The 11,644-nt window shown below is 29.5% G+C and overlaps 3 protein-coding genes across 9 annotated transcripts; 1 reads left to right on the top strand and 2 right to left on the bottom strand.

Annotated features, from left to right (window-relative positions):
* Positions 1-441: 441 nt before the first annotated feature.
* LOC106792685 (transmembrane protein 185A) lies at positions 442-4,220 on the top strand. 3 transcript variants are annotated; one of them, XR_001382334.1, is made up of 7 exons: positions 442-663; positions 930-1,275; positions 1,358-1,657; positions 1,744-1,867; positions 1,943-2,168; positions 2,242-2,372; positions 3,790-4,220. XR_001382334.1 is itself a non-coding variant. In XM_014759181.1 (6 exons), exons 1-5 carry the CDS (start codon positions 626-628, stop codon positions 2,152-2,154), a joined length of 1,020 nt encoding a protein of 339 aa, XP_014614667.1. In that variant the 5' UTR covers positions 442-625; the 3' UTR covers positions 2,155-2,168; positions 2,242-2,811. The 3 variants fall into 3 exon arrangements, 1 of the variants encoding a protein (XP_014614667.1); XR_001382335.1 differs by lacking the exon at positions 3,790-4,220 and adding an exon at positions 2,458-2,811; XM_014759181.1 differs by lacking the exon at positions 3,790-4,220 and having other exon boundaries at positions 2,242-2,811.
* A 246-nt stretch (positions 4,221-4,466) lies between these two features.
* On the bottom strand, positions 4,467-9,343 carry LOC106792686 (F-box/LRR-repeat protein 3-like). 5 transcript variants are annotated; one of them, XM_014759187.1, is made up of 8 exons: positions 9,074-9,342; positions 8,377-8,490; positions 7,179-7,368; positions 6,056-6,208; positions 5,732-5,930; positions 5,407-5,626; positions 5,004-5,249; positions 4,468-4,885 (listed from the first exon to the last, which is right to left on the bottom strand). In XM_014759187.1, the coding sequence occupies exons 5-8, from the start codon at positions 5,928-5,930 to the stop codon at positions 4,714-4,716; spliced, it is 837 nt and encodes a 278-aa protein (XP_014614673.1). In that variant the 5' UTR covers positions 6,056-6,208; positions 7,179-7,368; positions 8,377-8,490; positions 9,074-9,342; the 3' UTR covers positions 4,468-4,713. The 5 variants fall into 5 exon arrangements, with proteins under 5 accessions (XP_014614669.1, XP_014614670.1, XP_014614671.1 ...); XM_014759183.1 differs by lacking the exon at positions 6,056-6,208 and having other exon boundaries at positions 4,467-4,885; positions 9,074-9,343; XM_014759184.1 differs by lacking the exon at positions 6,056-6,208 and having other exon boundaries at positions 4,467-4,885; positions 9,089-9,343.
* Positions 9,344-9,522: 179 nt separating this feature from the next.
* LOC106792680 (congested-like trachea protein) lies at positions 9,523-10,912 on the bottom strand. The gene is made up of 5 exons (XM_014759177.1): positions 10,876-10,912; positions 10,626-10,777; positions 10,354-10,557; positions 10,012-10,194; positions 9,523-9,801 (listed from the first exon to the last, which is right to left on the bottom strand). The coding sequence occupies exons 1-5, from the start codon at positions 10,910-10,912 to the stop codon at positions 9,523-9,525; spliced, it is 855 nt and encodes a 284-aa protein (XP_014614663.1).
* Between the last annotated feature and the right edge of the window lie 732 nt (positions 10,913-11,644).

Here is an 11,644-nt window from a genome sequence, read left to right as displayed (position 1 = left end):
TATCTCACATGACCATTGGTCGATACTACGTGAGTCATTAATTTAAGTACAAAATTATTTGATTGCATAAAGAATTATAATAAAAACAATAATAAAACATAAATTAAATTTAATAAAGGATAAACATTAAAAATAGATGAAGTTTTGCTTGTAAAACATACAAATTCTAATTTTATATTCTTTATATATTAAGAAATATTGAATGTTTAATTTTTTTCTTCCTAATCTTCAAAAGATTCTGTATAAAATATGTCCTGATATTTGAAAGATTGATAATATTCAATTATTAGATAAAAATATATGTATTTATGCATATAATAAATTAAAAAAGTATTGTATCCCCATGAAGTTGCCTACTATGATTATCGTATATCGAATTGCGATATATCAGCTCGTGATGTTGGTAATATTGACCATAGAAGTGATGGCCTTTGGCTATTTTCAGTACGTTCCAAATTTTGCATAGTATGTGGTGTAATTTATTTTTTATGCAGGCAAATGCACGAGAAATTATCTGTGATTTTCCGCAGTAGGCTGCGCGATAAATGAAAGATCATTCGTGGAATGTATAGACAAATAAATATTATTGAAAAAGATTTAATCTTTCGTGGCAGTGCTGACAAACATGAATCTGCAAACACTTTTTCAAGATTTCAATCCAAGGTAATCTTCCTCTTGTCCTTATTATTTAAATCTCTTGAACTTACTCTAAATTTATCATCACTTGGTTCTTTGTTATACGTTTGCGTGAACACCAGCAAAAGAAATAATTATTTCTATGGTGTTTAAACGATATCAAAGAATATAATAAAATATTAATATTAAAAATTTATATATTTTATATATTTTTAATAATAAATGTTTGAGTAGAAGTACGAGATTGTCTTATAAAATTTATTACTCATACATTTTTTTCTTTAATTTTATAGCAAATTTTTGGTCTATTCATGTTTGATGATATTTACTGCTTTGTTCGCTCTTCGATTGGATGGTTTCATAGAATGGAGCTACTGGACAATATTTAGCCCGATTTGGTTTTGGAAGGGTATGGTAATATTGGGTGCTACCATTGGAAGTTATGTTTGGTGGAGACATCCACATTCAAGATTGGAAGGAGATGCCTATGTTCATTACAAAGCAATGTTGATTACTTTGGCATTACATTTGATCTTGTTAATGTTCGAATTGTTAGTATGCGACAAACTGGAATCTGATAGGCATTTATGGATATTAGTCTTTATACCGCTGATTTTCATCTCAGTTGTATCTATAGCTGTATGTAGTATTTATATGTTTATTTACTTACTATTAATTACATTATATTTATATATCGACTGTAATCATCTTTATATTTTAGGTTTGCATTTGGGCTGTGAAACACGATAGGTCTTTTGAATTAGAATTATTTTGCGCTGTCAATGTATTGCAATTTATTTTCTTGGCACTAAGACTAGATGGCTTTATTACTTGGAGTTGGGAGGTGGTGTTTGTACCTCTTTGGGCACTCCTTTGTTTGTCTCTAGTTGCTGTTCTATATGCAATAGTGTTTGCTGCTGTTCTATTAAGAACACCTCAGATTAATGCAAGACAAAGGCGGACATCTTTACACTCAGCACTAGCATATACATTTCTTGTTGTTCCAATTTTAATATTTCAAGTAAGTAATAAGAAAATCAATATATTATATATGTCGATTGTTTAATGTTAAGTTCTTAAATGTTAATTATTGTTATATTTTATCAGGTACTATTAGCTAATAAATTGGACGGTGATATTTCTTTAAATTATACAACAGTAGCGATGCCTTTACTCATATCTCACATAACACTTATTTTCATGTCTTTTGGAGCGAAAGGAGGAAATAGATGTAAGTGATATTCACATGCTGAAACATTTTGAAATCTTTAATTGATCTGTTAAAACATATCTTTATTTTTTACAGGGTGGTTTGGTATTCGGAAGGACTTTTGCCATTTTCTGTTAAGCCTATGTCCATTGCTTCAAGAGTATGGTAACATTTCTTATCAACCAAGAGGCGAACAAGATCAACCGCCATCCGAACCAATGGTTAGTGAAAAGAATGAGAAGCACATAAAGAAAATTGACCTAACTAAACCTGTAGTGCCTATAATTTCTATAGATATGCCCGATTGATCGAATTGGCCTAGGTATACATATGTTTCTATAATCTCATTTATATATTGGATTAATATTTCCAAGATAACACGCCTTACATTACAGAATTTATCTTGAATATTAATACATTCTTTTCAATGTTACCTGTGAGTTGCCATGTACGTAACATGAAACTGAAAGAGAGAAAGAAAGAGAAAGAAAAAGAAAGAGAGAGAGAGAGAGAGAGTGAGAAAGAGGTGGGTATATAATTGTAAATTAAATAATAAATATGAAATTGTTATTTTCGCTACACTAGGTCTTATAACAAATTGTTATTGTTAGTTTAACATGCGCCAGGGCAATCGTGATGATCATGTTATGCATCTTGTTATTGGAAATTAAATTTTAAAGATGCTCACAAGAGCATTATTTGTTTTTTTATATAAAATACAAATGAAAAAAGGTAATTATGTTATCCCTGTTTGACTTAAAGGTTGAAACAAACTTATGTTTGCATATAAATCGAAGTAATTGGCTCCAAAAATGTATGTTATAGTGTAATTGTTATGGTGCTCAATATGATAACGAGTTTAGATCTACTTTATCTTCCACATATCTAATCACTTAATTTGTCCTTAGCATAAGTAATTGACCCGTCCATTTGTTTCAGTAATTCTTTTTTGAAATGTAAATTTTTTTTCCAAATAACTTACTTCTTTTTTTTTATCTATTAACTATAAATTATTCAACGATAATATAATATTAATAATCGGCCTTTTTGTTAAAAATAATTTCTATATAAGTCAATGCATTAATTACAATAAGTATGCGTGTACGATGGTGCTAAAAATTGATTATGGTATACCGTAATAATGAAACACATTAAAATTTAATCATTTGTAATTACTGCTGCAGTTCATTTTATGTGCTTTTAAAAAGAGTTTTTCCTTTAATCAAATAGGTAGCTAAATATTAATGAACGAATATTATTGTATATAAATACATATTTAACTATACAAAGTGAGTTGAAGAAGCAGATGTTACAATAACGTAATATCTCTTTTCATTAGAATATTTTTTCTTAATCGTCCATTACAAATGATATATTTTTAAGTTTCTATTGATATCTATTAGAAATATGTGATGTACCCATATGTGCTATCAATTATTAATTATGTTATTTCTTCAAAAGTGTTAAAAATGCAAAACAAAAATTATAATATATGCAATGGTTTATTATATATGAATTTATGAATATATTTATATTTGTTTTGTATGGGTATTATGAAATTTTTGTAAAAATGTGTTCCTGCAATATTGTAAAATGTGTGATATTGCATAATATATACAATTTATAATTGTAATGTACGAAATTCTATTATTATTAAACGTTATTGTAGTTTAATATTTTAAGTATGGGTACATACACGTTAGAAACGAAAAGGCTTTGTTACTTCCAATTAAATATTTGAGTACTTGCTAAAAATATTGTAGCTATGTCGATATGAACAATTCTATTATATTTTGACGATTTAGATTGAGTGATATATTATTTTCTCTAAAGTGAAATAATGAATTTCTATATGAATGAAATATATTGTATGAATATTTTGTATCCTTAAATTATTGTAAATTTTGTTACAAGCTGAAATATGTGAACTATTCAAACGTTAGGTACTTCATGGAGGGATTAAAAACAAAGAGATTGGATTTACTGGCTGGGATACAAGACTGAGCACCTCGCATCTTTAAAATAATATTGGCAAGATATGAAAAAAATGAAAAGATTAAATATATATAATTTTAATATATATGAAAATTTAAAAAATAATAATTATAATCGAAAACACAAAAATCTGTTAATGTTTTTAAGAATCGCATCTTTTAAATGCCCGATCAATTATTGTGTTATATTGTAGAAAAATTGTACAAACCTCGTTGCATTACAATAATACTGTGTGTGCGTGTGCGTATGTATGTGTGGGTGTGTATATATATTATTATATATTAGATATTGTATAATATATACATACAAATGTATTTATATATATTATGCATATCTGCCACGAGCGATGGTGATGAATAATTAGTGATATTGTTTTATTTTGTATATCTATTACACATTAAGTCCATTATAATCTAATAAAATTTATATTTTTTGATATCAATGAATACGATTAATTTATATAACAAAGTATATATATTATATATCATTAAAATATCGATTTGAGTGGAAAACACTGAACGCGTAATAAAATCTAGATATATTATAAAAATAAAACTTAAAAATAAAACTTAAAAATAAGACTTAAATAAATCGACATTTTTCTTGTTGTATAAATACTGCAGAAAACTTCTAACATAAAGTATGTGTATTATGTACATTGTATTTATATTATGCAATAATCTATAGCCTAAATAATTTATTGGTTAAATAAGTACAAAAATGCATATATCCTTGGATTTTGATTATCACTTATACGTATATAGTTCTCGCGCGTACGTATCATTTATCACATCGTGTTACGTTTTTTAAATCAACGTTGTTTAAATCTTTATTCATTCACGGTTTCCCGTTATTGAGTAAGATAATACGTTTCACCATAATGGTATATACTCGGGTACCCAAGTATCTCCAAGAAGCGAAGAAACCTTGGCTGTTACATCCAAAACATCCAATTCTAAATCCTCGATTAAAGATGTCTCCCGGATATAAAGTATTTTTAAACGTTCCGCACATATGGTTACGAATTTAAGAAGACCCATGCAACTTTAAGACAAATCAAATTGTTAGAACAATATATTACGTATTAATTATTTTTATAGAAAATATATTTAACAATCAATAGTTCTCAATTCTAGGAGAAGTGAAATTTTATTTTTATTACCTAATTTCGCAGTCACCCAAACCGATGGAATTGAGACTAGGACATCCTCGAGCAACGTTGATTAAAACATCATCGATTAGACCAGGTCCATAAGCAGCTATAACTAATTCAACTAATCGTGGATAATAACTGTGAATTCTTAATGCTACAGACTCAGGCGGTGCTTCTCCAAAATACAAATGCGTAACAGGTATACGTGACGTAAAAAGGGATTTATGTTCTTCTTCATCGGTTATGTAAGATAATCTGCAAAAAAATAAAAAAAACTATCAGTTATATCAATGTCGCGTTATCTAACTGCAATTTATATATATTTTTTCTTTTTTTTTTTTCAAGAGAACATCTCAAGTTTCAGACACGACAATGAGATAATTAAAAAAACAAATGATTATCTGTCATTTACAGAATGAGATTGGTGTTTGGAAATCGATCGGCGAAGGTTGTCCACGTTTTTTCACTGATGACCGGAAGAGGTGTCGTTTCGGAATGTATTTCTATTCGTAGGGTTTCCAAATTGATTTGTTCCTCGGTGCACAATGCCATTAGTAAATCGTCGCTTAATAAGGAATAAAACATGGACAATTCGCGAAGATATCGACAATGATTGACCAACATTAATATATCTGAAGGAAGAAAGAACAAAAATTAACATATTTAACAAATATTAATAAATCTTTAATATCGTTTAATTGTAAGTCTAAAAATAAAAAAAGAAAAGAATGGTATACCTTCTGGCAACAAATGCGGTGAACCCCTGATCCTCAAAAGTTGAAGACTCTTCGCTAAAGCATTATCTTCGATTCCTCGAGAACGATCCTTTTTTTGTTCAATCGTAGTTTTGTCACTGGATAATGTTAACGCGGTATTGAATCCTTCATTATCGATATCGATATACGCCGATTTCGACGTACTTATCAGTGCCAACATCTAACGGGATCAATTAGCAAAATGAATCACAGTTCAATAAAAAGCACGAGCAATCAAATCCAAAAGAAAGAGAAAAATGATGAAAAATCAAAGAAATGAATAACAATGTTTAGGATTTTAACTACCTTTAAGGAGATATATCCAATTGAATTATATTTCTTTTGGCAACGAAATATACCTCTCCAAGAGCGTAAATGATTGAAACTTCAGTTACTAAAAGGAAGACTAGTGGAAGATTCGTTGTCGCCAAGGAACGGTGGCTTTTCACCAACTACCGACTAAAGACCAAACACCGAGAAAAAGCGAAAGGAGGATTGGAAAGGCATGTAATTATTGTGTAAGTTAACCATTGATCTCAATTTGTTGGGGGATGAAGTGAAGAAAAGGTGGTGGGGAAAGAAAGGAGATACTTTTTTACTTAGGGGGGATAAAAAGGAGAGGAGATTGGCAAGGAACGTTGCACGTGAGGATATGTACCAAAAAGGAAGCAAGCTATAGGCCAAGTAAATTCGTTCTCGTGCAGAATCAGTGAAGGTAGTACTTGCATACAGTAAAAGTACTGCTAAACGGGTCAGGGACTCACGTTCGAAGTATACTAAAAGCAAGAATCTTGTAGGGCACTCACGTGCTTATCTTTACCGCTCACGTGTACGCTCGTTTTTGCCTCTAGCTAATTTTTCTAAGATATATTTGCATAATTTTATTTATCCTTTGAATATTCAAGCACGTGAACAAACCAATAAAGTATATATTTATACGTGTTTAATCTCTACAGGTTGGGCCTATGTTCATAAACCATTTTTAAACTTATCATTCGTTGCAATATTCGCGAACAAAAATATTACTGTTTGAAAATAATTTCCATCTTGATACACTCTATCATTTTAACATGCATAAAATTTGGATTTTAACATGAGATATAATGGAGTGATACGACACTCTATGTATTTTTAATAAATCTTTCAAGGAAATGTTAATAACTAAAGAAAATAGTAAGAGAAATCATTCTAACTAACGTCCCTGGCACGGATACGCAGAACCTGTATCGACTCACGTGTTTGAAAAGCGATTTAGTAGGGACCTCAGTGACAGGTATTCGGAGTAAAAACTATACTTAAGAACAGTTGGTAGGAAGTGGATGGAATTCACGGTATATGTAGATAGATGCATGCATACATCATAAATCTTGGTATATGTTTGACAATAATTAACGTGCAAATGTTAAACGAGCGTAAATATTTGAATCACTTGTAATTTTGATTGCATTCAGAATCCACAAGTTTCTCCGTAATTGCAGTTAAATAAAAATTATTGGACCAAGTAATTTCACCGTTCGTTGAATTCCAATAAATATCTGAAAATGTGCACGTATCTTTTACGCCACTTTTATTCAGCATGGTTTAAAAACTTATTATTCCAGAAGCTCTCTCTTTAACACCTGCAAGAAATATTTATCTACGATTATACATATTCATTCGATTAACTTTTCTATTAGAATTAAGGAAAGAATCAATGAACAAATATGTGTTAATGCTAATTAAAATCGTACACCATTACGCTTACTAAATTCATCTTAAATACAATATATCAATAATTTTCAAGCAAAAATCTAGGAAGCGTACGATTTTAAATAACATTCACTGTATGTTAATTATAAGTGGTACTCGCGATATTACTTTTTTAGTTAACGTGACTACACGTGACTTCGTCGAAGTTCAAACGATAAATTATTTATTAGCAATAGTACGATTTCCGTATATACCTAATACATTAAACTATTGAATATACAAAGCTTCCTAACAAGCACGATCCTTTGATTTACTTGAAAGTCTCCGTTCTTCGATACATCTGACATTTAAGAGTCTAACTAACTGACTTTTAAATCTCTTTACGCGTTTGGAATCGTGACACCAATTTTCCGATAGATACTTTGATCATTTACTTTTCCACTATACATTTAATCTTCCTGATGATAATATATAAAATCGCGTTTAATGTAATATAGAAAAATGTACAATATTTATAATATATATATATAATGTGTATATCTAATTATTTAATAAAGATATTTAACTTTTATTTTATTCATTTTCTTTTCAATTATATCTTACTCATATCAAATTTTATTACATTACACATCTTTACGTATATCTTCATTATTTAACCCAACGTATCGTAATCTTTCTGTAGAGATATTTTTTAAAATTAATTTAATTGATTCAACCCTGTTAATTAAATTAACACATTAATAATATTTGATAAAAATTTATATAAAACTGATGAAAGAAATGGATTAATATCCTTAATTGAAATCATGTAATGATAACGAATAAACAAAATGAATGAAAATGAAAGGATAGTTAATTATCGACGTACGGTCGTTTGATGGTGAGCCTAGAAAATCTAATCTATACGTATCTATGTATATAGATACATATATACGTACGTATTCCACGGGTCGTGGACTCAGCGTGCACGTGCCTCGGTGATCACGTGTGGCGTTGACGTTTAAAATGTGTCTTAGACCAAGTGCACCCGGCTAACCAAAGGAATTCTTCGTCTATCGGAAAATACACAACGTTTGTAAAAACGTTCGTTTAACTCTTTTCAACATTTCATTGAGATAACTCGATCGAAAATATTCTTTTAACAATAATTTCGATTAATCTGACAACATGAATTTTCCTCTATTCTAAACAATTTCCAGACAATTTTGTTACTTTTTCTTCTAATCAATTATTTTCCCAATAATTCATTCCTACTTTCAATCTTTTTTTTTTTTAATGTTATATAATATACATGAATAATATTCAATGGAAATTTACATTTCGTTTATTTGTTCGCGTAAGGAAAAAGGAAAATACGAAGAATGACGAATTGCGATTTTGTTTAATAAATATTGTTAAATATTTAAGTATTAATTAAAATTATTGACCCGAAGAAGAACGGAATCATTACTATGATTGATGGTTTGATATCAGGATTGATAATACCTGGGATATTACGATTACTTGCAAAATGAAACATTTAGCGTACAATATAAAAGAGAAAAAGCAAATTAACAAAAACATGGACACGTCGACAAATTCTCCTAATAATCATATTAATAAATTTGTATAAAATATTCGAAACTAAAAACTTACCAAATACGATATTACCTTGAAATAATTATGAGTTCCCATTGATTATTATACAATTTATACAATTTTTCAAGCAATGCTCTTAACGAGCAATATAAAAATAATGACAGTGGCTATATCGAAGTTTTTTAAACACCTTTTTTTTCATCGAATAGGAAGATTGGTTTTTCTTTTTTTTTTAAATAGAATATCTCTTATCTCTTTCTTTTTCGAAACAACGTGACGTGTTACTCACACACAATACTTCGCATGATCAACTGACACGACTGAAAAGATACCTTGGCTTTTCACAACTGTGCGATGTGTTTGACGATTAAATAGGTTTCTTAGTTATCGACTTATTAAAGATAACATTTATAATATAATGCTTAATCATTAATTAAATAAAAGACATGAATGGATTAACAACATTTTAATATGTTTTTTTGTCTCTCTCTCTAGTTTTATACATTTTACAATATGTATTTATCCATAATATTAAATGCTAGCTCAAGACTGTAGAAACAAGCCGCGTTTGCTATAAATGCCCGTATCAGAACAGGTACCACACCTCGGTAAAGTCCTAGAATGCCTCCTTCTTTCATTATGATTGGAAAAATAGATCTAACACCGCGTGGATAAGTTCCCATTGGAGAAATTTGTAATCGTGTCTTCATTGAATCAGCAGGCAAACTAACAAGCCAAGTTGCTATTCCTGCTGTACCACCAGCCAATAGTGGTTGCCATGTTATCTTATTGTTAATCAATTAATTAAATATTATAATAGACTCTATTAAATATATATATATAAAACAATTAATGGTCAGTATTTATAATAAGGGCATACATGTTAAATGTTTTCTTACGAATGCTGTAGAAAAATATCTCAAAATACAAACTTCGAATGAAGAAAAGAAATCGTCGATTGTGATTATTTTTATTTTATGTTAAATTTTACTCACCTCCGTTGAATTTCCTAAAAGAAATTCCATGATTCGTTCGTAACAATAAAAATACGTAGCGCAGGATGGCATGTCTCTCAATAAAGTGGCACAGGTACCCAAATAAAGATTTCGTATTCCACCTTCTTTCAATAATTTTTGAGCACAATCAAAGAAACCTTTGTACTTCTTCGGTCCTTTATTCTTATCAAAGTTAAACATAAAAAGAAAGGTGAAAGATAAAGGTGAAGAGAACGAGTGTTGTAAATGAACAAGACATTGAAAAATATATTCGTATTGTGAAAAAAATGATGAGAAAGGGGTGCTTCGATAAAAATGAATATAGTTTCGAGTAAACTGTACTTGTGCTTGAAGAAGACACTTTATACGTTCTCCAGGAGCAGCTACTATCGTCGTACACGCTCCGCTGAACATACCTGCGAATAATAATTGCAGGCCCGACAATTTAGTTTGACCTGGCTGTGATATAAGTAATTTCCCGGCACCAAAAGAAAAAAATCCCATAGCCGAGAAAGGAACTACGACTGCCAAAGGTGCTGTTATACCCTATCATTTATAAAAAATCATGATTATTGTTAAATTTTTTTAAAAACGAAAAATGAAAATAATTATACCTTGTACAAACTAAAAGGTCCCTCCTTTGCAATGAGAGTTCTAGCTACGTGAAACATACCCTTGTATACACCCGGTGACATTTGTAATTGAACTTTAATGGTATCGAATGGATGACCAACGAGTACTACAGATAAACCTCCAACTGCTCCTCCTTATTTTTTTTTTTTTTAAATAAATGCAAATTATATTATTAACAGTTTCACAAGTCTATGTTTCTTCTAATCGTGATTAGGTTAATTATGTTTTTACCGATTAAATATTGTAAAGGAGTACGTTCCTTTGCCATGTTACTAGTGGACATGATGTTTTATATTTTCTGACATGGATCTTTTTAATATCATCAAATCTAAACATGTTTGCCAATAAAACATAATTAAATAGTATTAAAATATGTATGCATATGCAAAATATAGTATTACAAAAATCATTAACATATTGATTGATATAAATATCGATCGAAATAGCAGAAGCAATTAGAGGTATCGAAATCGTTGGATATTGAAATGATTCTTTATCGATATATTATCGATTTGTGAAAAAAAATTGAAAATATATTCAAACATTTCGACGCGAGTAGATTGTGTTTTATTTTTCGTGTAAATTTTTAAGGGGAACACTACACAGTTATTAATTAAAAATTATTCCTTCTGTAAAACACAATAAAAAAATGAAAATTAAATTAGAACCATTCTTGATTGTTCCGCGTGTGATATCTGTAAAAGTATAATATTTATTAAAAAACATTATAAAGTAATTAGTTTCTGTATATTRAATGGATAGAAGGAACCAAGGAAAGGGGTAAAAGATATGGTATTAATTAGGAAGTTAAAAGAAACTAATTACAATTATAATGTTTATGGTAAGCGGTCTTTGGCTGAGTTTTACTTGCAATGGAATGTATAACATATATAAAATATGTTAAACATTATACTGAAAGTAAAATACCATTGCCCAGGTCTAACCACGAGGAGGTAACCGCTTCTGAAGACCCGGGATGTGCATCCTAAAGATGTCCACA

Source organism: Polistes canadensis, unplaced genomic scaffold, assembly GCF_001313835.1.
Source record: "Polistes canadensis isolate GaletaPanama2010 unplaced genomic scaffold, ASM131383v1 scaffold_553, whole genome shotgun sequence".
Lineage (NCBI taxonomy): Eukaryota > Metazoa > Arthropoda > Insecta > Hymenoptera > Vespidae > Polistes > Polistes canadensis.
The sequence above is the reverse complement of the archived record's forward strand: the minus strand, read 5'-3'. Positions and strand labels throughout refer to the sequence as shown.

Excerpts from the sequence above, each read along its gene's own strand:
- LOC106792680 (XM_014759177.1), bottom strand. The coding sequence starts at position 10,912 with ATGGCAAAGGAACGTACTCCTTTACAATATTTAATCG. Across the intron at positions 10,778-10,875 it reads TCCTTTACAATATTTAATCG|GAGGAGCAGTTGGAGGTTTA; the intron begins GTAAAAACATAA and ends AAAAAAAATAAG. Across the intron at positions 10,195-10,353 it reads AGTGTCTTCTTCAAGCACAA|AATAAAGGACCGAAGAAGTA; the intron begins GTACAGTTTACT and ends AACTTTGATAAG.
- LOC106792686 (XM_014759183.1), bottom strand. Across the intron at positions 5,250-5,406 it reads CCAAACACCAATCTCATTCT|ATTATCTTACATAACCGATG; the intron begins GTAAATGACAGA and ends ATTTTTTTGCAG. Across the intron at positions 4,886-5,003 it reads TTGGGTGACTGCGAAATTAG|TTGCATGGGTCTTCTTAAAT; the intron begins GTAATAAAAATA and ends TTTGTCTTAAAG.
- LOC106792685 (XM_014759181.1), top strand. The coding sequence starts at position 626 with ATGAATCTGCAAACACTTTTTCAAGATTTCAATCCAAG. Across the intron at positions 1,658-1,743 it reads TTCCAATTTTAATATTTCAA|GTACTATTAGCTAATAAATT; the intron begins GTAAGTAATAAG and ends ATATTTTATCAG. Across the intron at positions 1,868-1,942 it reads AGCGAAAGGAGGAAATAGAT|GGTGGTTTGGTATTCGGAAG; the intron begins GTAAGTGATATT and ends TATTTTTTACAG.